This window comes from Gopherus evgoodei, chromosome 5 (genome assembly GCF_007399415.2).
Source record: "Gopherus evgoodei ecotype Sinaloan lineage chromosome 5, rGopEvg1_v1.p, whole genome shotgun sequence".
In the NCBI taxonomy this organism is placed as follows: Eukaryota; Metazoa; Chordata; order Testudines; family Testudinidae; genus Gopherus; species Gopherus evgoodei.
Genome location: NC_044326.1, coordinates 21380738 through 21405253, shown reverse-complemented (window position 1 = coordinate 21405253; position 24516 = coordinate 21380738). Strand labels below are relative to the sequence as shown.

The window sequence follows — 24516 nt, the reverse complement described above, 5'->3', positions numbered from 1 at the left end:
TGGATTTTGATACTCTTGCCAGATACAGTATGCAGCTGCTGGTAACCTGACCTTTTCAAGTAATACAGTACATTCTGTGTAATAGAATACTTGATAAGGAAAACTAGTCTGCACATGAATCTCCAGCACTATACACAAGTTAGGATAGGTTGTGTCATTTTACCGTACATGTCTTAAACTTCTGAATGACACCTGATAAACACAAGTCTGAAATGCAGTTGCATGCACAGATACACCTCTTACAGTAATACAAGCTAGGCAGGTCACCTTTTTTTAATTTGCTTTCCATATGTCCACATACAGTCTTCTGTATATTGTTCTGCCATTCACTACTGATTACAGCCATGTAAATTTTCCAATCAACTATGACAATATTACATGTATCTGTGAAGCATTCAAAATTCTTAGGTGGGAGAATAAACTTTAAAACCATATATTGACTTTAGCTGAAGATGAGGCCTTAGAAAAAAATCTATAAATGGATTTCTTGGAACATTAGATGGATATATTAGCTGAAGTGTTGATATAAGAATGGTAGATCACAATTTGATTTCTGTACAGGAATAATGACAGTGGAAAGCAAGGAAAATCAGGGAAAAGACAGGAAAAATGGCCTACAGATGCTTAGGCATCCAGGGTGATTGATACCGTATAAATCCTGATACAACCGATAGTTAGAGAACAGAGGGAAGTACAGAGACATATCTAGATCCACAGAGGATTTTTTTATACCAAAGTACAATTACATCCAAGTTTTGGGAGGTAGCAGGCCACTAAAAATATCAAAAAAGTGCCCTGCAGAAAAAAGTTGACCCCCTTTATGGATCCCTAACTAGAGCAATCCAGTGTAGCGCTATTGACTTCAATTGGACTAAATGATTAGGGGCTGGAGAACATGATTTATGAGGAGAGGCTCAGGGAACTGGGATTGTTTAGTCTGCGGAAGAGAAGAATGAGGGCAGATTTGATAGCTGCTTTCAACTACCTGAAAGGGGGTTCCAAAAAAGAGGATGGATCTAGACTGTTCTCAGTGGTATCAGATGACAGAACAAGGAGTACTGGTCTCAAGTTGCAATGGGGAAGATTTAGGTTGTATATTAGGAAAAACTTTTTCACTAGGAGGGTGGTGAAGCACTGGAATGGGTTACCTAGGGAGGTGGTAGAATCTCCTTCCTTAGAGGTTTTTAAGGTCAGGCTTGACAAAGCCCTGGCTGGGATGATTTAGTTGGGAATTGGTCCTGCTTTGAGCAGGGGGTTGGACTAGATGACCTCCTGAGGTCCCTTCCAACTCTGATATTCTATGATTCTATGCTATTTACACCACGTGAGGGTCTGGCCCTTTTAATTAAAGGGGGAGCTTGGCAGCAGGATGAGCTGCAGTGACAGTGTCTAAATTGATTAGTCAACAAAGTGACAATTTTCTATAACCACATTCAATCTTCTTCGTAATAAAAAAAAAAAGAGGAACGAAAGAAAAAATTGAGATCATTTCTCCCCCCACCCCTCCATTCTGACACGTTTCAAGCACCTCAAGAGATTTGTGTACTTTTGTTTCCCTCTGTCTGCCCAATATCTTTATCAGCAGGCATGTGAACAGCTCTAACAATAATATTTATTAGTGAACCACTGCTGCAGAGCTTGCAGGAGGAGCCAACACACATTCCCCAGTGCTGTGGGGGAAGTGAAGGGGGAGTTTAAGAGCAAGAACAACAGACAACACATCACACGTCTCTTGTCAGTTTTGATCATTTCACTGGTGGTTTTTATATTACAATTCTTTGATTTGTATTAGCGTAATGAAAATAGTATCCCATCATTCAGATACGTATGCTTTGCAATCCTCAGTTCTGGCTGCCTGCATAAGGAGTAGCCAATTTTAATGCTTCAGTGGAAGACAAAACAACCAAATAAGCTATAAACGCACCCAAATTAATTCTGCAATGCTATGACATGGGTAAAATACTTCTCCCGGTTCTCATAAGCTATTGTCAGTCATTAGAGATCCTGATTATTCCTGATTTCTCGTTTTGCTTCTAGTTCATGTCTTGTAGCTGCACATTTTATTCTCTCAAGGAAGATTATGAACTACATTTTAGGTAACAGACAACTGTAGCTGCTGTTCTGGATTTTCTAGAAAATAAAAAACTGGTAACGGAAACTATTATTTACTCAAGCTATTGGATTAGCTCTTTCAAATCTGTTCCTATATGGGTCTCATATGTATCCCTTGCACACCCAAAACTCCCATTAAAGCCAAAGGGAAATTTGGGCATGCAACTAATGCAGAATTGGCTACTAGCAATGTAAAATCTTAATATACTGTACGAAGCCAACATAGGGCCAAATTCTGCTCCCTGTTACACTAATGTAAATCTAAATAACTCCACTGAAGTTAATGTAACTCCAGTGGAGTAGGTTATGATTAATCTGGACTAACAGAGGGTATAATTTGTCTCAACATTTATTACAGGTGGCACAGGTAATGACACTTTCCATTATAAGAACCAGTTTTCAGTTGCTGATAACTTTGCCAAACTTGAACAATTCAGATTGGAACTTTCTATCCAAGATGTTTGCCTAAATTTGGAACGTATTTATTATCAATAATTTGTTTGGATTATTTTGTAAAGTTTCAGATAAAATGGTTCATCTGTTTCCAAGACTGAGATTAGGGAAAAATAGGTTGCTACACCCATGTTAAAAAAAAAATTCTTACAACCACTTTGTTGAGAAGCTATAGCTGTCTTATCAGTTATCAGCCTCTGAAAATACTGCAGTTCACACGTGCTCATTAGAAACTTGTTAGAGTTTGACAGTTAAATTCTCTGAAGACTCCATCTGCACTGAGCCTTCCTGCAGTTGCTATTCCAGCGACCCGGGGACTGCTCCGACACCAAGCACAGGAACTGAGAACAGGGAAATCATCTTTCTTGTACTCTCAGTGCTCACCAAGGCAACATGGTGGAGAAGGAGGAAACAACCTGACTGGAATGCAGAGGGGTATGAGAAGGAACATAGGGCATAGGAAGAAGTGCTGGGTTAGGGAACAGGGGCTGGAGCTCAAGGGGTAGAAGGGTTAGAAACTGGAGCCAGAAGAGGCTGGAAAATAGGGAGGAAGGGGAAGGAAGTGGGAAGGATATGAGCAGGGTGGAGGGGAGAAGCAGAGGCTGAGAATGGGACAGGTGGGGAAAATAGGAACAGGCAGGGGGAACTCAGCAGGAATTGAGACTGGAGCAGCAGAGGGAGGGGACAGGGCCAGGAGGAAGGGAAAGACGGGGTAAGGTGAGGGAGAAGGATGAAGATGAGGAGAGGGAGAAGCTGGTAGGGGGATAGGGTCAGAATGGTCTGTAATCACTAGAGAACACTCTCCTCTAGAACCTGGAATTGAACCTATTATTCCTCTCTAGTAAATAGCTCTGAAACTCATTGGCAAAGCAGGTCTCATCCTACTCTTTCAGCAGGCCCACATAGAAGATAACTGGCTTCTACTGCAAACAGTTACCTCCTTACCTCAAGCAATAGAGTATTGTGCTCTGGCTCTGTGGGGGGTCAGTGTAGTTCTACATGATGAATTGTTGTTTATAACTTTTAATTTAAAAAAATAGGAAATTATATAAATATATATATATTAAAAGAATATTAAATTTGCAAAAGTCAAACACTCAAAAGTTAGAATTAAGGTTGCCTTCTTTAGTAGCACATTGTCATAATTCTTTACCTGAACTGAACCTCTTTTGGAGATCATATAAGTTTGTATGTAATTAAATAATTTGTTTTTGCCTGTCCATAATAGAAGTCTTTATGTAAATTACCATTTTCTGAGTATACCCTAACTGACAAAATTATAAATCTGAACATCCCAACCACTTTTATACATGTCAAAAAGACTTTATTATGAATTAATTGTTTGGCCATTTGTAAATGAATTAATGTTCACATAACAAATGCAAAAAACAGCATATAAAATTAGTGAGTTGTTATGGGCCTGACTTGCCTTAAAAAAATATATATATGGAGATATACCTATCTCATAAAATTGCAAGGGACCCTGAAAGGTCATAGAATCTAGCCCCCTGCCTTCACTAGCAGGACCAAGTACTGATTTTGCCCTAGATCCCTAAGTGGCCCCCTCAAGGATTGAACTTACAATGCTGGGTCTAGCAGGCTAATGCTCAAACCACTGAGCTATCCCTCCCCCCTTTTTCTCACTGGTTTTATTTACAGTGGTATAAAAGCATTGATTTCAATGAAGTGAAAGATTAATCGACTGCTGTATACAATATGCATTGAATTTTTAAATGGCAGGTCTGAGCAGTTTTTTCTATCTTTCCACAAATTTCACATCCAAACTACAGGAGAACCTCAGAGTTACGAACACCTCAGGAATGGAGTTTGTTTGTAACTCTGAAATGTTCGTAACCCTGAACAAAACATTCTGACTGTTCTTTCAATACAGCTTTGAAACTTTACTATGCGAAAGAAAAATGCTGTCTCTCTCTCTCTCTGCTGCTGCCTGATTGCATACTTCTGGTTGCAAATGAGGCATGTGGTAACTCATGTTTGCAACTCTGAGGTTCTACTATAAATCTTTTATATCACATTTCAACACAAGAGACTGGTATGCTTGCATGTTTACAGCAATGATAAAAATCCTGTAAAACTATTCTTATCATGAAAGCCATTAAATACCCCCAACTATGGAAGTTCAAACATTTGCTAAAAATGTGAAATCCCCCTTCCTTCACCATTTTAAAACCTTCCCCTTCACCACAGAAACTCCACAGCTATTGCAGCAAAGAGTCCTGTGGCACCTTATAGACTAACAGACGTTTTGGAGCATGAGCTTTTGTGGGTGAATACCCAGTTCGTCGGATGCATGCTCCAATACAAAAGCTCATGCTCCAATACGTCTGTTAGTCTATAAGGTGCCACAGAACTCTTTGCTCCTTTTACAGATCCAGACTAACACGGCTACCCCTCTGATACTTCACAGCTATTGTTCTACAAGCTCATCTTCCACCTTCCTGCCCTGATTGACATACTCCTTCTAACAGCGTATTACATTTCCTCACCTACTAAAACCAAAAGGCCATAGAATTCCCGCAAGATCACATCTAATTTCTTCTCTGAACACTACAGTGCATGCAGCCTGTACCACAAAACAGAAAAAGAAATTTAATCCTTACTCACCAGAGAAGAGCCTGAACTGCAAGACTGAGGTCAGGACATAGAGGCCTGGTCTAAAGCACTAGAAGTTCATTGGGAGTTTTTCCAATGATTTCAGGGGGCTTTGGAATGGGCTTGAGATGTTAGCTAGCCCCAAAATTAGTATTCTATGCATTTGGCTCAGCAAATTTTCAGTATTACAACCAGCAGACAAATTCAGATATGGATCTAGGTTCAAACTGGAACTATTAAAACCCCAGATTTGGTTTAGGCCCATTTCTATTCAGAATATTATATTTTGGTACAGTTAGATAAGACCAGGCAAAGGCTAGCAACAGCAGAAATATGAATGAACTAGAGCAGCAAGGGACATTCAACTGATAAATCTGTACTGTGACATTTCAGAATGAAAATCACTTTGCACTTTGCATGCCCAGCAAGTGTCTGCAAGCTGTAATTCCAATCTGAGCAATAAGTGCTAGACAGGGCAAGTTCCTACTTTGCACGGTTACTCTATACTTCCTATATTAACCTGGTAGGACTGGACGCAACCCAAAAGGGCCTTTCGTCGGGGAGATGCCACGAACGATACAGTCGAACAGAAAGCTGATCTGCTCTCCTTCGGCACAAGAAAGGAAAAAAACACCAGCCCCTGAAAGGAAGCACAACATTAATACAGACTTTTCATCTGCACACATAACAGAAATATAAAGATTAAACATTTATACATGGTGATCAATAGAATGTTGTGTGCTGGTCATGAAAGAAATCAGTGAGATATATTCTGAGGAAAAAAAGAAATAAATGTAATGGCAACACATTTTGATCTGAGAAACTGTAAGCAGAAGACTCAATCATTTCTACTTTCTCAGTTAGCTTTCTGAGAGTCATGAAACCAAAAACAAATTAAACCAAGTCAAAATGGGAAATAACAACTGCCCATTTCTTATATTCATATTTATACATTAACTTTCTTGGGTCAGAGCTGTGTCAGTCTTCTGCTTTAGAATTTAGGAGATTTGTTTACATATCAAAGTATTTACTGTAGAAATCTAAGTCGTAGATAGAGATGGGGCTGAGCAGTGAATTTCAGACCTGAACTTCTCCCAAGTTTAGGAGTGTTCAGATTTGGAACACAGAAATTGCCATGCTGGATCACAACCAAGATCCATCTAGTCCAGTATCATATCTCCGATAGTGACCAGTACCAGATACTTCAGAGGAAAGTGAAAGGACCCCACAGTAGGCAAATGTGGGATAATCTGCTCCCCCACATTAGGTCTCAGCCTGACCTCCAATAGTTAAAGATGGCTTAAGTACTGAAGCACCTAGGTTAAATCTCCCTTTTTAAATTTTTGCTAGCATTAGGGTTTGATTAAGGCCTTGAACTGAGATAGGCCTGAGTCTTAAAGCTCAGGTATGAATTTTCCCATAGTTTATGTGGTGCTTTTGAAGTTACTATACACAACACCTAGATATTATGATGATTGGTGAGCTATGAATATTGATAGTCAAATAGATCTGTCCACAATCAAAGTGCAACTAAAATGCCTGTAGCTGCTGGTGGTTCAAGAGCAGATATTGGAAGAGACTCAGTATGTGTTGAGTCAACCACGAAGGAACAGGCTGCAGTGTGGTCTGCTCAAATGCTTGGGCTGCAGCCTGCCTCTGCACTTGCTGCTGTTTAGAATTCCACTGTCTGAGATCTATAAATACACAGAAGACTTGTGGCTTTAATGAAACCATGTTTTTATTTTAAAAAGTTTGGAAAACATTAAAAAGGTACAGGACATTTCTTTATCAATTATGGTTGAATTCTGGTTCCAGTGAAGTCAATGACAAACTCCCATTGGACCAAATTCTGTTTTCAGTGACCCCCGTGTATAGCCAAAGTAACTCCACTGAAATTAACTAAGACACTCCACATTCAGCCCAGCATAACTAAGAGCAGAACCAGACCTATTATTTTCAAACAGGTCAGGATTTGGTCCTCAAAGAGTTATTTTTCTGCAGAGTATTATAAGCTAAGAAATATTTTACCCATTTTCCTGTGTACCCAAACAACTCGTATCAGTCCTGTGTGCCTATTATTAATAGAATGTAAGATGATCCCATGAGTTGTCATCAGATCTTTATCCTTCATTCTGTTCTAATACTTTGCTTTCCATTCATTAAGAATAGCACTCAGCAAACTTAGAATAAGAATCATAAATAAGTAAATAAATAAGCAAGCTTTGAGCTGTGTGTTGTGTGGCAGACTGGATAGCTCAGGGATTGCCGGTGCCATACAGAATCCTTTACTTCTAGGTTGCCAGTGTAAATCCAACTCAGGTCAGACATGACCAAAAAATTATCTTCTGTTGCTGGTTTTTTGCTGCTCTCAGTCCAGTTTCCAGTGGACAAGTGCCCACATCAGAAAGGGCTTTGCCATGACTGACAACCTCAACAGAGACAATGACTGAACAGGCAACATGACTGAACTATCGTATGCACCACCATGAAGTGTTCCTGCAAGTTGGATTTGAGACACACTAGAAGGACAACTTGTAGAAGCTTGTGCCCTGCAGTGTGGATAAACAGAAGATTTCAGCTATTATCCTCCCTGTGACATAGGCCCATAATCTTTGACTCGGCCCTCTTTAGACCCTTCCAGCCTGTATGTAAATCCTGTCACCTCTTGCCACAGAACATGCTCTTGTCCAAGCCCTCATCATCTCATATCACAGCTACTGTCATTTCCTTCTTTCTGGCCATGCCTCCTCCTTCCTTGCCCCACTCAAGTCTGTTCAAATCACTGCTGCTAGAATCATCTTCCTGACTTGTTGCTCCAGGATGCCATCCCTGTTAATGCCCCTCCATGGTCTTCCACTTCCCCATCACAATAAACAAAACACCTCTGTATTCATCTTTAAGTCCCTTCACCTTATAGTGCCATACTGCCTGCAACATCGTCCTCCATCTTTGTTCAACAGCAGCCTTTATTAGCTGTCAGTGCACATCTTGCTTAAGCACTTTTGTGTTTTCACCCATGCTGCGCCTTACATATGGGAAACAATTACTGTCAAGATCTGTCAAGTTGTCACCTTGTCCTCCTTCAAGTCCCTTTGCCATGATGCCTACAAATCATTGCTGCTTGACCACATTTGGGCAGCTGGCAAGAAGAATCTTCCAACTTCTGTGCAACGAACGTGTTTTACTGTTTTCATCCTCCTATCCCTGCACTTCACTCGTGTCTGTTTCACCCAGCCGGTCAGTGGATTACTTGTCATAAACCTATGTTGTGAACTCTCTGGGGTGGGGACTTGTTTGTATGACAACCAGCAAAATGGGGGCCAAATCTTAGATTATGGCCACTTAGCACAACTGTACTACAAACAACAATAATAATTTCATTTACGGGGCTGTTGATCCAGCACTTTTCACCTCCACTAATTACACATTCAAAACTATCTGTTATTTTATTCATAACATAAAGATCTTAAATAAAGATTTCATTGTGTCTTTAAGGCACTGGCCTCTATGGGGGTTGTGCGGAACCATACCAGCAGGGCCGGTGCAACCATTTAGGCGACCGTGGATTTGGGAGGTGCCATTTTCTTCGGCAGCGACTGCAGCAGCTGGATCTTTGGCCTCCCCGCTTGCTGCCAGCATTTAGGCGGAGGGAGCTGGGGCAGGGGAGAGCGGGGAGGGCCGCCTGCAGCAAGTAAGGGAGGGGCGGCACACAGGGGAACTCCCCGCCCCAGCTCACCCCTGCCCCACCTCCTCCCCAAGCACGGCATGGCCGCTTCACTTCTCCCGCCTCCCAGGCTTGTGGCGCCTAAGCTGATTGGTGCTGCAAACCTGGTAGGCAGGAGAAGAGAAGCAGTCATGGCGTGCTCGGGGAGGAGGCAGGGCAGGGGTGAGCTCCTTCACTTCTCCCGCCTCCCAGGCTTGCGGAGCCAATCAGCTTAGGTGCTGCAAGCCTGGGAGGCGGGAGACGTGAAGCAGCCAAGGTGTGCTTAAAATGCTCATGCGCGGAGCAGGGGTGAGCTGGGGTGGGGGGGATTGCATCAGGGGGGATGGTGGGGGGTGGGGAGCTGCCGAGGGGGGGGCATCGCAGGGTGGGGGTATGGGGGGGGAGGGCGCAAGGTGGAAGTTTCACCTAGGGCACGAAACATCCTTGAACTGGCCCTGCATACCAGGCAGAAGACTAGGATGTACTGTGCTTCAGGGAGCAGAGGAAACTCACCTTCAGCGGTTGCATTCTCCCCCCTGCATGCCAGTCCTGCTCTGTGCAAGCTTTGGGTGGGATTCAGGTGAAAATACTCCTTGCTTCCCCTCCCCACCCACACATACACCCTGAACCCATATAAGGGCCGAGCACAAGTCTAACCTTATATTAGCATCTCCACACAGTCCAGTCTAACCAATTTCTGAGCAAAAGGTGCAGATGAGAATAAGTCACTCAATTCTTGTACATTATAGTAATTTACCATTGAACCCACATTCATTATATGTAGACTTGGCAGAATATTTTTTTTAAATAATTTCAGTAGATAATATCGGGTTATTTATTTTTAAGCATTTCTTTTTAATCAATTTAAATTTTCACAGCTGTACAGAATTATGAGTTTAAAGCATTTTTTGATATTCACTGATTTAAATTTTCACAGTTGCAGGAAATGATGTGGGGAACAAAGGACAGGGGGTCAGACAATTATTTAATGACAGCAGATGGTGAGATTAAAAAAGTTAAAGCTTTATAACTGTTAAAACCAAATGGCCAACATCACACATCAAAATATACAAAGTCAATAACCTTAAATCAAACTCTAGGAAGTTCTCACGCAGCACTCTTTTTACTTTGCCGACCTGTAAATTTCTATTATTATTATTGATGGAAATACTTTTGTTGGTTTGTCTATGTACAGTGAAATAGATGTTACCAACATTTACCAATCCAAATCTAATCCTTTCTCAAGATACAAAAAATGTTTCATGGTCAAGGTTATTAACAATTTCCTAGCATATGAAATTAAATAATAATAATGTAGTCAGTTTGTCAAAAAGGTGAAAAATGTCCAAGAATCTAACTTACACAGAAGTCTGAATTCTGAGTGATTGAACACTTCACTGCTATTCATCATTAGGGTCTTGCATGTCTCAGACAACTTAGTCATACCTCAGTTAGATAAATATTAACATACTAACATATGTTTAAATAACATGAAGGCTGATATGCAGGATAAAGATGTGAAGGCGGGCGAAAGTCAAAACTGCTACTCAGTGGCATAACAAGATTGCCAGTGATGGACATAGTCTGATTGTATATTCAGTTTATCTTAAGTACCTCGCCAGAGATAGGTTCAGGTGGCACTCGATTTGAAAAGAGGCCACATCCTTTTGGGCTTTGCCACATTGATGAACCTCACAAATGTTACTAGCTGTTTAGTGAGCCCATTACATGTTTCTGACTGCACGTATATAGATACAGAATCACACATCAAAATCAGTCAGAAAAGACTGAAACACACTGTTGCCATGTCTGCTGAAAGGTGCTAATGCCTGCCCTGAAGAGTGTTGGATGCTAGGTAAATCACTGACTAAAATAAAGGGGCATGCCTTTAGACATGTAGACACAACTGAGACTCTTTTGTGCTAAAAAAAAGCTGGACACAAAGTAGGGGGTTGATGCAGGAAGCCAGAGAACAAGCTTGTCTGAGGGACAGAGTGCTGCTAATAGGGGCACTAATTAGATTCCAGAAGCAGGGGCTAGGTGTTGGTTCCAAGCTGTGAGAGTGAGCAGAATCAGTGTGACCCTAAAATAAAGCACAGCTGGAGGGACATCCATGCAGGGGACATGAAGTCCCTTCCAGTCCTACACTTCTATGATTTTATGATTTCTTGGGCACAGGGCTGGAGTGTCTGTCTTGAGATTTCTACAGAAGCCCAGGTGATGTAAGTTCCTACTGCAGTTCAGGGAAACAGATGTCTAACATGTATATTTCTGTAACTAAACAGATTTTTGTAACCAAACAGAAGAGACCACGGATTACCCTAACTCTGCCACTGGTTTCGCATCCTAATGCAATCACCCACAATGGTCCAGAATATTGGCTTTCCACTTGGCCAAAGGAGCAAACAACAACAAGAACTACAGAGGGTGAAATTCACCACTCTGCTCACAAAACCCCAGTAAAAAGTCTACAGATGGGTAATGTACTAGGGGTTAGAGACTAAACTAATCCCACAATCTGAAGACACAATTTGAGTTAATGGGGTGGAACAGTGTCCACTGTCACTTCACACTCACTCGGACAAGCTTCTATGCATGGATCCTTGTAAGTGTGCACACAACGCTCGCCTTCTTTCCATGCCCTCCCCTCCACTCCATTCCCCCCCGCAATTATCAGAAGCTGTGGTGTAGGTTCCTTCTGCTTACCCACCAAACACTCCTTCCACTGCCATGCAGAAGTATAACAGGGCTTCCATGACATGGAGGGCATTCTGAAAGGGGGAGAACTTCCACCAAATTGGACTCAACAACCTAAAACTTAGTTTAAAAATAGATCAATTCCTACCTGCACTCCTAAGGGCTCCGATACAACAGCTACTAAACAGCCTTATGAAGTTACTGGAAGTGAAAGCAATGAATTCAGAGACCCAGTGAGAGAAAAACAGAAAGACAATCATGTTGGCTTCTGCAGCAAAAAAAATATTGATCTATCTAGGTTCTCTTATGTGCCTTTTCACAATACTGTTTGATCCACACCCTTAAAAAGAAGTGATAACAGTGACCTCTGTCTCTTGCTTTACTAATTAAAGATAGAATGACAATAGGGAAAATAGTAATTTATGGGCCCTGGTAAGATGGTACATGGTGGATGGATGGACTTCCGGTGTGTTTCTAAATGTTAAATACGTATATGCAGGTGACTACTACTTATTTATTTCTGGTGTGTTCAATTTCTAATTGAGAAGTTCTCTGCTACTAGAAATTATACAGCTCAGTCGTGCATTGGAACAGAGTTCACTGCACAAGCATTTGGAAGCTCAGGAATATGTGGTATGCATCACTGTAATACCGTGCAGCTGTTTACTAGATTGAAGAGCTCTCTCTTCGTGGGTAAGGGACTTAGTGGAAAGCAGCCTGCAACCAATCATGCAAGACTGAAACACTAAGCCATTCGTTAGTGACAGTTGGCAGTATGATACTGTACAATCAGTCCCCAAATGTTAAAGAGAAATTACGATAGGGAAACCAATGGTGAAACTAAATAATATCTTGCTGAACTTTGCTTAGTGTTTTTTTAATTCTACATACAAAACCCCATAGAAGTCGTTCTGTAATCATCCTGTGGAATGGTATGCACCAGCAAACTATTTACATGGAACTCCAGAACACGTAAGACTCTGTGTGTCTGTCTGTGTAGGAGAAAGGTTCGTAAGTTTTCAGTAAATTTACTACACATGAAAAGTGCCATGTAGACAATCCTGGAGACCAAAGTCCACAGAAAAAGTACCACACAGCAGGAATGCAAGTTTCTTCACACATTCCCATCAATGTGCCTTAATTTTGACCTTGAAGGCCCCCGTAGAGATGAGATAGCTCAGTCAGGCCTTGTCCTCTCTTTTGAAACTGCATCTATTAAGAATAGGACAGTCAGCTTAACCCAGTTTACATATCCTAGACTTGTGTGAAACCTCCAGGGCCCAGTTTGCAAAGGGCTAGCCATGGTAAAATGCCTGCAAGTTGGCATGTAGACTTTACACAAACCAGAACTGCTCAGAAAAGTCTTCAGCCATTACACACAATCTATGCCTCAATGATCCCCTCCTTATCATTTGTCTTCAAGAAAAGGCCCAATGGTCTCCCCATTCAGTGCTCCTCTGATTAAATGGCCCCTTCTGCCCTCCCTTGGGCTTCATGGGGGTGCTAGCAGACTTTTCAAGGGGCATCCACTGTAGTGGAGAAGATAGGAAGCACCCACTTCCCTGTCCCTAAAATGTCAGTGGGATCATGGAAAACACTCCTGCTCCCATTGCCAGCCAGCTGCGTACACCCTAGCACAGTAGCTGGCATCCTCTTAAGGGTTCCTCTCCTAGGAGATGCACATATGGGGAAGATAGGGCAGCTTCAGACCAGACTTACGAACGAACATTTTCTCAGTCTTGGGCTGAAGTACACAAATGTAATAGAACCTGAACTCATGCTGAATCTTAGTGGCTTTTTGCGCATCCTACATGAATTTTTCACAGCACCTCTAAATCAAAAAATCTCTAAGTAAGGGGTAACAATTTGCGATAACTACAAATCTACACTATATTTGAACTAGTCCTTACCAATCATGTGAGCAATTCCTTCCCTATATAATTCTTTCAATTTCTTTTTAATCAAAACACATTTACAAAAAAATGTTATGCATTTGAGCTTCAGCTATGGATGGATATTGTGCATACAATACCCCTGGCCTGAATGTACACTTGTTTGCAGCTACTGGAAACAGAACAAGAAAGTACTTTCCAATCTCTGGAACTGTAGTACAAAAATAGTGCTGTTAAGGGTAAAAGAATCAGAAATTAAGGAAAACTGGGGTTGGGTGGATGTTTTGTTTTGCAACTGAATAATCAGTTACTCCCATGGAAATGCTGTTTGATTTAAAATATATTGGCAGAATATTCTTGAATATTGTCCCACCTGTCTCAACTGGGCTTTTAAATTTTCTTCATGCTGGCAATTTTAGTTGTGCTAAAGTGGACTGTGTTCAAACTCCTACCTGAATCAATAATTATCATCAAAGTATGTTTGTTTTAGGTTCTTCTATAGCACCTGCCAGCACAGGTTATTAGTGCCTTACCTATATTGATCAATTTAGCGTCACAAAGGGAAAGTATTAGGAGGAAGCAAGGAACACAGAGTCTGCAGTAATATTCAGACCCTCTGTGTCTCAGGTCTCATGGTAACATCCAGAAATAAACTCTGTTCTCCTGAAAACCAGTCCAGTGCTTTAACCACAAGACCATCTCCTCCTCCTAATAATTAATATGTTATTGTGGAATCTATTAATAAAATCTTAAACTCACTTTTCCTCCCCAGTCAGAATGATAGTCTGAGGGAACAAAGATGGATTAACATAAAGCAAGGCTATATTAGAAGACTCTACATAACACCCAGCACCATTGTTATGACCTAACAACTAGTATTACGGTATGTCTTCGCGGGGAGCAATCGATTGCTTGGGGATCAATATATCGTGTCTCATCTAGACGCGATATATCGATCCCCGAACGCGCTTATATCGATTTCGTAACTCCACCAACCCGAACGGAGTTGCGGAATCGACAGGGGGAGCCGCGGACATCGATCCTGTGCCATGAGGACGGTGAGTAATTTGATCTTAGATACTTCGACTGACGTTGCATATCTAAGATCGATTTTCCCCCGTAGTGTAGACCAGCCCTTAGAATGTAAGACTTATCCCAGTAACTCAAACAAAAGCACACTTCCCAATACTCTACATAAGGTTTTGGAGAACCTAGGCAGCCAACTTGTGTAAATATACGTTTTCAGCTCTTTTTGTAAACAGATTTCTCATTCTATATAATTAATACGTCCCTTTAACTAGTTGTCTTCATTAACTAGCCCAGTTTTGATAGTACAGTAAAGACAGGACAGTAAAGAAGAATAAGGGATGAGGAGATGGGAGAGTTAAATATATGCATGAGGATGCGCTCTTCTGTGCCACAATTTTTTCTACAATAATCAATTAGAGTAACATTCTACTTAGGTACTGATTCAGAAAAGCATCCATGCTTGGGACAGCACTTAAGCAAATTCTTAACTCAGACTTAAAATTAAGTATATGCTTAAATTCTGTTGTGTATAGGGATGTACTTAAGTGCTGTCCTTAACCAGGGTTTTACTCTGCAATTAGACACCCTTGGATGGCCAATGCTAGCTGACTTGGCTCATAGGGCTCAGGTTAAGGACTGTTTAATTGCAGCATAAACATTTGGATTCAAGCTGCAGCCCAAGCTCTGGGACCCTCCCCGCTCACAGAGTCCCAGAGCGTAGGCTCTAGCCCAAGCCCAAATGTCTACACTGCAATTAAACAGCTCCTTAGTCCAAGCCTCACAAGCCCGAGGTTTTTATTGCAGTATAGACATACCGCTGATAATGTTTTGAATGTTGCTAATTGCGGATTATAGAAATAGGAAATATTTTTACAAAGGCAGATTTTTTTGATGCAACTTATAACAAATAAATGCACATGTTCTTGCTCTTTTGTAGCACATGTACGACTTGCAGACCATGGCACATCTTTCAATGGGAATTGTGAGCATTCGGGACCTGAATATATCAGCTGCACACTCTTGATCATAGATCAGTGCCACCCTACCCCCACCCCCAGCAGCAAAAACACCAAAATAGAAATATATGCAAATGTTACTTTTAAAAATAAAAATGAAAAAAAGTCAACAGGGTTCTTCTTAGCCTGGTTTCAGAGTATTCCCACTGATTATTTTCCAACATATTCAGTAAACATGGATACTGTTCATAGCACACGCTGCATCAGATGACATACTGCACATTCAGTTACACCTATAAAACTCATACTACATTATGGCCAATATATACTTTGTGGGGGGGGGGTTAACATGGATTACAGAGCCACAGCAACACCAACATTCACAACACCAGACATTGATAAACAGTTGACAATCATCCAGAAGTCAGACACTTCACCTGCACAGACTTAACCATGTGTTTAAAGACCATTTTAATCAACATCATATCAAGACATACAGCATGTCTTCCTGGGTCTGTGCAAATGCCCCTTTCAATAAGAGACAGCGGGCCTATTTCTTTTCTTACTGGTAATAGTTTTACGCTAACTTCAGTAGCAATACTCCTTATTTACCCTGTGTGAGAGGAATATCAAGCCCTTTGTGTATCCTAGGATACTTAAGTGGCTAAACGTATAAACAATCATTAAACTAAAAGTTTACTATGCGATAGACCCTCAGTAATCAGCACTTGGCTAACTGTGCAAAAAATTGGTGTTCTATCCCTATCCCTTTCTTCTGAAAGACTGAAGAGATGATGTAGCAAATTCTATATTGCTAAAATGTCATTCCTGCAAAATAAACTACAGCACTTTTACTTGTACTGTATGAAGTATATACATAAAACTAAACTTCAATTGACAAAACAGAACATATTACATTTTGAGATGCTTTATATCCTTGAGTTTTATCATTTTTGTTTATTTTGTTCACTAATTTTCACTATTCATTAATTTTATTGAATAAAGCAACAGTGCATGAAATATATATTGCAAGATTCTTGATCAATAACATCTCCTCATTAAAAAGAAATGTCTGAGCACCTCCTATATATATTTAGTAATATACAATGACATTAATATACACTTCATTATTCACTACAAGAAAAACCACTATATTTGCTAGTTCCTACACAATATATTTAATAAAGTGAAAAATACAAAACTTGTAAGGTCTATATATACTTACCCAGTCAAGTTTCAACATCAGCATATTAAATAACAACACACAGATCAATCACTCTAACTCTATCCTTTTCTATCAGCACATCACACTGAGAAAATGTATAGAATTCTGAAGTAATGTACCCTGGGACTACATTCCTTTCCAAACTGTAACTATTATTGTTAATACACTATAGATAATAAACAGCATATATCCATTTCCATTACAGAACGTAACAAGAGGGGAAGGTTAAGGCTGGCTGGGTACTACAGATCAGGTATTGGAGTGGATTATATGGAACTGGGAACTCGCTGGTCCAATTATCTATTCATTTCTAGTCTAATGTTTAGGTGAGTATTTTTTACAGGTATATAATTTTTGTGAAAAAAGTGTAATTTAGGCTGGAAAGTGTAATTCTGGCTGGATAACCGTACTCAGAGAGTAGTTGTTAATGGCTCCCAATCCTGCTGGAAAGGTATAACAAGTGGGGCTCCGCAGGGGTCTGTTTTGGGACCGATTCTGTTCAATATCTTCATCAACGATTTAGATGTTGGCATAGAAAATACGCTTATTAAGTTTGCGGACGATACCAAACTGGGAGGGATTGCAACTGCTTTGGAGGGCAGGGTCATAATTCAAAATGATCTAGACCAATTGGAGAAATGGTCTGAGGTAAACAGGATGAAGTTCAATAAAGATAAATGCAACGTGCTCCACCTAGGAAGGAACAATCAGTTTCACACATACAGAATGGAAAGAGACTGTCTAGGAAGGAGTATGGCAGAAAGAGATCTAGGGGTCATAGTGGACCACAAGCTTAATATGAGTCAACAGTGTGATACTTTTGCAAAAAAAGCAAACATGATTCTGGGATGCATTAACAGGTGTGTTGTAAACAAGACACGAGAAGTCATTCTTCCACTTTACTCTGCGCTGGTTAGGCCTCAACTGGAGTATTGTGTCCAGTTCTGGGCACCGCATTTCAAGAAAGATGTGGAGAAATTGGAGAGGGTCCAGAGAAGAGCAACAAGAATGATTAAAGATCTTGAGAACATGACCTATGAAGGAAGGCTGAAACAATTGGGTTTGTTTAGTTTGGAAAAGAGAAGACTGAGAGGGGACATGATAGCAGTTTTCAGGTATCTAAAAGGGTGTCATCAGGAGGAGGGAGAAAACTTATTCACCTTAGCCTCCAATGATAGAACAAGAAGCAATGGGCTTAAACTGCAGCAAGGGAGATTTAGGTTGGACATTAGGAAAAAGTTCCTAACTGTCAGGGTAGTTAAACACTGGAATAGATTGCCTAGGGAAGTTGTGGAATCTCCGTCTCTGGAGATATTTAAGAGTAGGTTAGATAAATGTCTATTAGGGATGGTCTAGACAGTATTTGGTCCTAACATGAGGGCAGGGGACTGGACTCGATGACCTCTCGAGGTCCCTTCCAGTCCTAGAGTCTATGAGTCTATGAGTCTATGAGGGGTAGCGAGGGCAGTGTAGCTGGACTCTGCTAAAACATATTTTCACCCTTTACTCTTTTAGAACGGTTTGTGAATAGTCAGTTTCAGTTCACTTTATGAGAGCATGTATATGGGCCAAATCCCACCCTGAGGTGTTTAGGTGCCAAGATTCCCCAGACAGCAGAACCCAAGCAGTTCCAGTGCTAGAGGTGGGAGGGTGAAAATCTGGAGAAGCCACACAAGAGGTGCAAACCCTCTACATGGCATAGATCTTAGCTCCATGGGGCCTATTTGTGAAGAAGTGTGCAGGGAGCATTCAGAGACAGACACAGTTGAGCCAAGCACGGGACTGAGCCAGAAGATCTACAGCTACCTTACAGTCCTTTCCCTTCACCTCACAATCGGGATGCAGTGCCTAAGTGTGTTATCTGGCTGGAAAAGCCTCTATAGGATATCGGTGTTGTCACTCTATGGCCTTTGGGAGTAAATTTCTCCCCATCCTCCCTGCGAGCTCATCAGTAATCAGTCAACTCCTCATGCTGAACATTAATGACCAGTTTGTCTCCTAACTTAGTGGTTCTCAATGTTAGGCCTGAATAAAGATATAGCAAACAAAACCAAGTATGCCAACCTGACCTTTCTCTCTTGTGGTCAGACAACAAACTTTGCCGTCTGGGTTAAAGTCCTGACATCAACCCTGGAGGGCCACAAGCAGGTTTCAGGGGGTCCACCAAGCAGGGCTGGCATTAAACTTGCTGTGTCCCAGGGCAGAAAGCTGAAGCCCCAATGCATGAGGCTGAAGCCTGAGAGCCTATGTCCTGCCGCCAGGGGCTGAAACTGAAGCCTGAGCAATTCAGCTTCATGGGGGCCCCTGTGGTATGTGGCTGCAAGCAGTTATCCTGCTTGCTACCTCCTAACACTGGTCCTGGCTTTTATATGCAGAAAAAAAAAGTTGTTGTGGCACTGCTGGGCCATGGAGATTTTACAATATGTTGGTGAGGCCTCAGAAAGAAAAAGGTTGAGAACCCTTGCCCTACCTGAAGGGACATTCGCTATTCCTTACAGAGTTGCACTCTGGGAACACTTCATGTCCTTGTATGTCCTCTTGTAGCCATGTTACACAATGACGTGGTTTGACTGCAGTAATACACAGCACCATGGCATAAATTTACTGGCCAGCTGTGAGACAACCAGCACAACTGCCTTCCTCGAAGTACCCAGCTCCTGCAATGAACCATACATTTCCCAAATGTCTTGGCTCAGTCAGGGAAGCCAATGAAGAAACATTCTTCGAGAGCAGGATGGCTGCTAAGTCAGCATGTTTAATTTTGGTCTTCAATTACCCTAGAAATTTCTACTGTTCAGAAAAAAAACTAAAAATGGAATTGCATCTAGTCATTCTGTTCTCATGTACACTAAGTAGCAGTAAATCTCTCTGCTTTACACCCGTGATAATAACATTCTCCTCTTCTTAGCTAAGCAAAGCACCAAACAAATGGACCTTTTAAACAATGCAGATTTCAGATACATTTTCAGTGGTTACTGAAACTCTCCCTTGGAAAGGGAGGGGAAGGCACCAGAGAGAAGTGTTGAGGTTTTGTGTGTTTTGGGCATGCGAGGCCTGGACTTCATATTAGTTTTCTATTTGCCAGTAAGGTACAAAAACTACCATTTTCACGTTTGAAAAATTTCAGGAAAACATTAGGTTTTTTCCAGTGAAATCTGCAAAAAACAAACCTCTTTGAAGCCAACATGTTTCAGTTGCAACATCCCACAAACCACAGAACTGCTCATCAAGACAACATTTAAAGCCCCCATTGCTCAGAGAGGGAAGGAGAATGTCTTCTCCTGAGGCATCTGTTTGAAGAGTCAGGGAAAAATTGAAGCTGAAACATCACAACACTTTTGCACCATTTATCTAGTACAAATCACAGCTCTTCTTATCTCCAAGACAGCCTCAGTTCTAAGTGAATACAGTACTTAGTTAAACAGTGAAATGATATACTCTCTCCTTTGTGGTGCTTATGTTAATAAAGATTAATGCCTGATTTAATCTACCAATCTGTTACTAAATTTATTTAAAGGTTGCTTGGCATTTCCATGATAATTCCCTACAGTGTGGGGATGAGGAGCTAAATATTGCAGCTGTTTCAGATTTCATCAGTTCAAAACTTGGTACTCTGTACAAATTGTCAGGAATCAGCAACAGCTTCTAAAGGACTTTTCACTCAGTTTTAGATGCTTGTGCAGAAACCCTACACAGTAAACTGCTCCATTCAAAACCTAAATACATTTAGCATTTTCAGCTAGTAACTAAAGGCCACATTTTCTAACATGGGCTCTGAAATTACTCCTGCAGTGCAGCATACACACAACCGCCAATTGCATATAAACAGTTTTTTTCCCATGCAAATCAAGTAGCTGCACCTCTGACTTCATGATTTGAAAGTGAAAACAGATATGCACATGACTGACAAGCACAGTTCCAAAGCTTGCTTTTGAAAATGTGATGCTAAAGGACTACTTGGATTTGGCTTCCTGAAAAATTATATTAGAGTGATTGATGTAATTTTGATCAACTGCTAGGTTTGAATGGATAGATTGATATGACAGTTTAGTTTAGTAAAATAAATGATAAACTGAGACTTGGTTCCAGTGGTGGATTAATGCACAGGCCCATGGGGCCCATGTCACAGCGCCCCGGCAAATTTGGGGGCTCCAGCAGCAGCACCGGAACCTGGGTAGAAGTTGGGGGGCCCACCGGCAATGGAATTGTGGCCCTGCTCCCTGCTCCTCCTCTTCCGCCTGAGGCCCTGCCCCCGTCCAGGCCAGAGGCTGGAGCCGGGCCATGGTAAGAACCACCCAGAGAGCACGGGCTGCTGTGAGGAGCCCCTGGCCCGTGTCTCCACCACCCAGGTAGCTGGAGGATCCAGGGCTCCCTACAGTGGCTCAGGCTCCCTGGGTGGTTCTTACCACTGCCCAACTCTGCCGGTCTCCACCCTGGCCAGGGGGCACGGCCTAAGGGAGGAGGAGGAGGAGCAGGGACAGAGCCCCACGGTGAGGGGGCGCTAAGGGCCACCTCAGGCCCCTCACCAGGAAGAGGCTGGCGCCATTAGTAGGGGCTGCACTTCACAGTGGGGGAGCTGATCACCTTATCTCCCCCCACCACGAAGCACAGCCCCTGCCACCGCTGCTCCACGCCTGCCCAAGGCTACTACACCCATGTTAAACAGTGAGGGCGCATGGCCCCCCTCACTTTCCCCCCCTGGTTCTGGTGCCCCTAGGCCCCCAGAGTGTTGGGAGCCCCAATGTTCTTTGTGCCCAGGATCCCAATAAATCTTAATTTGCCTTTGCTTGGTTCCAAAGAAATTTCTCTGAAATACCCAGAATCACTAAGTTGTGTAATAACAAACCTATATAACCACAGGATTTTATTTTCATTATCCTTGTCCTCTCTCCCCATTTCCTTCTTTTGTTTCTTGCATGCCTTTGTTTTTTCTCATCTCAAATTAGATTATAAAACTCTTCAAGGCAAGGACTGTCTCCTACTTATTGTCTGCAAAAACGGAACCTTGATTCTGGTTGTATGAGGCTTAGAGGAAACAACTATCCTCTTCTACAATACAAATTATATATAATCTTAGCTTAATAGATTTAAGGCCAGAAGGAACCATCTAGTCTGACCCACAGCACAGGCCATAGAATTTCATTCAGTTATTCTTGTACTGAGAGCACAAAGTTGTGTTTGATTGACATACACCCTCCAGAAAGGCATCCAGCAATATTCACGCAGCATCCATCAGACCAATACTATTTTTGTCTACATAACAGTGCTCAGTCCTGCAGCTTCTTGCACACATGAAAAGTCCTACTGAAGTCAATGTGACTACTCATACAAGTACAAGAACTTCAGGATTAGGTCCCTAAATTGTACATTAAAATTGGTATTTATTTATCGGCAAATATATTTTAAAAAGTTCTAGTTTTTAAGTGAAGACAGTTTCCATTCGTACTTACAGAAGCCACACCTGGTGCCCCCTTCAAAGATGAATCCATTAGGGACTGCTCCATATCTGCGCAAATCTGAGAGCTTCCATTGCCCCATGACTGTGGGTGGAAGGTCTTTTACAAGGACTAGAATGTCATTGCAGAAGTGAAGAGTAGCCGGTCCACTCTCTAGCTTAGTGCCAGGTGCTACAGCAACATGAAACCTATGAACTATTAGGGGGCAAAAAAAAATACAAATAAATCAATTAATTATGGTAGCAAACAGAAAAAGGGCAAGCATGTATGTAACAGAAACCAGTTAATTTAATAGTACTATGTAGACTGAGTCCTACTGTTCCATTTGGATCTACCGTGATCAGATAAGAAACTCAGAGCATTTTCCCCCCCTCTAATAGTTCTGGGTAGCACCCAGATAGCTTGGCAACAGCGGTAAGATAGCCAGCCCTCCAGGATTGGCCTGGAGTCTCCAGGAATTAAAGATTAATCTTTAATTAAAGATTAATTAAAGATTATGTCATGTGATTAAATCTCCAGGAATAAGTCCAACCAAACCTGGCAACTGATCAGTTGCACAGATATTAGGCCAATTTAGCTTTTGGAGTAACACATTCTGGCCGTGAGCCATAGTTCAGCAACATGACCGATTAGAGACAGCTTTTCCCAAACATCCTTAAAGGGTGATGCGTTCGTGAGTGGTTTTGTTTCCTACCCCTATTACTTTCCCCGAATGATTCGCCTCATGTTTAACCATCAGGACCCGAGAACAAATATATTCATCCCCAGATAACTGAACTCCAATAGGGAGCAGAATCATCCAGACATCTTGGCCACACACTACCTCAATTCCATTGATTGCTCAATCTTTGCTGCACATCCCCCCACCTCCTTTACCCTCCTTCTTCAAAATGAACCCTCCTCCACCATGTCAGGCCTCCACAGGTACTTGCGTGGCTGCTGAAATCAAAGAGTGTGCATGGAGGGTCTCACTTTGACACTTCCTGCTCTCACCCTCCAGCCTACTCTTTAGAAAGGAACCACTGAGTGTTGACCCCTCTCTGGCTGTTCTGAGTTGCTCTGATGTTTCCTAGGCTGAAGGCGGGACTAGGAGCTGACTGAGTAGGAGGATACCTCAAGAACTAGATATTGGATTCATTTTATGCAGGGGCTCCTACCCATCCTATTCTCACAACAGTCACAGACTCTCCTCCCCACATGTACTATCCATGTGGTTCAGTAGACAGGGCAGCAGGCTACATTCTATTCCCAGCTGTGCCACTGACTCACTCTGCCACCTTTGACAAGTCATCCCCAATCTCAGTGCCTTGGTTTCCCTACCTGTAAAATGGGGATAATGACGCTTACCCATTTTTGTGAAGCACTTCGGGATCTATGGATGAAAGGTGCTGATTACTGTTGTTATTGCTGTATCCCAGGAAGTTAGCTTATTCTCAGGTGACAGACACCTGGAAACTGATCAACTTTCTAAAGATTACCTTGATCTAAAATATTACTACATATTTTAAATGTATAGTTAATTCCTCTGCACCAGAGGTGCTCACTAAAGCCAAAAGCTGGCTACTCATCACTAAAATCCACAGGGAAAGCACTAAAGAACCAATTCTTAGAACTATTCTTCCCTTCCCCTTGACTAGATTTTCTCACCTTTAAAATGTCAGCAGATGTGACGGCATCTTATCATTGCTTCTCATATAAGTATTCTGCTGCATTCTTCAATAAATTACCATCTAGCTGCAAGTCAACTCTTCGTCTGTGACCTGCATTTGATAACTTCCCTAAGATCCTAACAGAATTAGCCACAAAGTACTTCAAGAGAAATGTAAAAGAAAGCCAGAGAGAGACCTCACCATACCTCTACTTATGGTCTGGCCCCAAAACACTGCTGGGGAACAAATCTATGTTTAGGTGACATTGATTGTCCACTGTGTGATTATGTAACACCACTTATTTAGAAAAATCCAATACACTATCAAAGTGAAACCAGATCATCACTGATTATAGAATGTTCCTTGTTCAGTCTTACATCAACTTAGACATCCCTCGGAGGTTACTTCTGTTTGTACAAGATGGAGCTTTGTAAGTAACCCTAGGTTAGAGGCTACCAGACTGTGAGCTTATTGGTTCTGTTCCACCGCATCTAAATGATGAATAGGGTAACAAATGGTTGCAAACTCCAATGGCTGCATAAATCAAAGATCTGCAGCTAGAGTTCCAGAATCACTCCTAAAATGTGCCAAGTCAACACCTAGATTTAAACACCCCCAAATCTGAGGAAAGTTTAGATCTGAATAGAAACTTTGTGGTATAATCCCAACTCTGATGTAGCTGCAGAATGCAGCAACTATTCCTACCTGAAATGTAACTTTTTCAGTGTAGT

The 24516-nt window shown here is 41.7% G+C and overlaps 1 protein-coding gene across 1 annotated transcript in view; it reads right to left on the bottom strand.

The window, feature by feature from the left end:
- Positions 1–24516, bottom strand: part of DOK7 (docking protein 7) — a 100713-nt gene that overhangs the window by 62780 nt on the left and 13417 nt on the right. The window contains exons 4-5 of the mRNA XM_030564352.1: positions 22131–22331; positions 5699–5818 (exon numbers count right to left, since the gene is read on the bottom strand). Of these exons, the coding sequence (XP_030420212.1) occupies positions 5699–5818; positions 22131–22331 (321 nt within the window). The remainder of the gene's footprint in view (positions 1–5698; positions 5819–22130; positions 22332–24516) is intronic.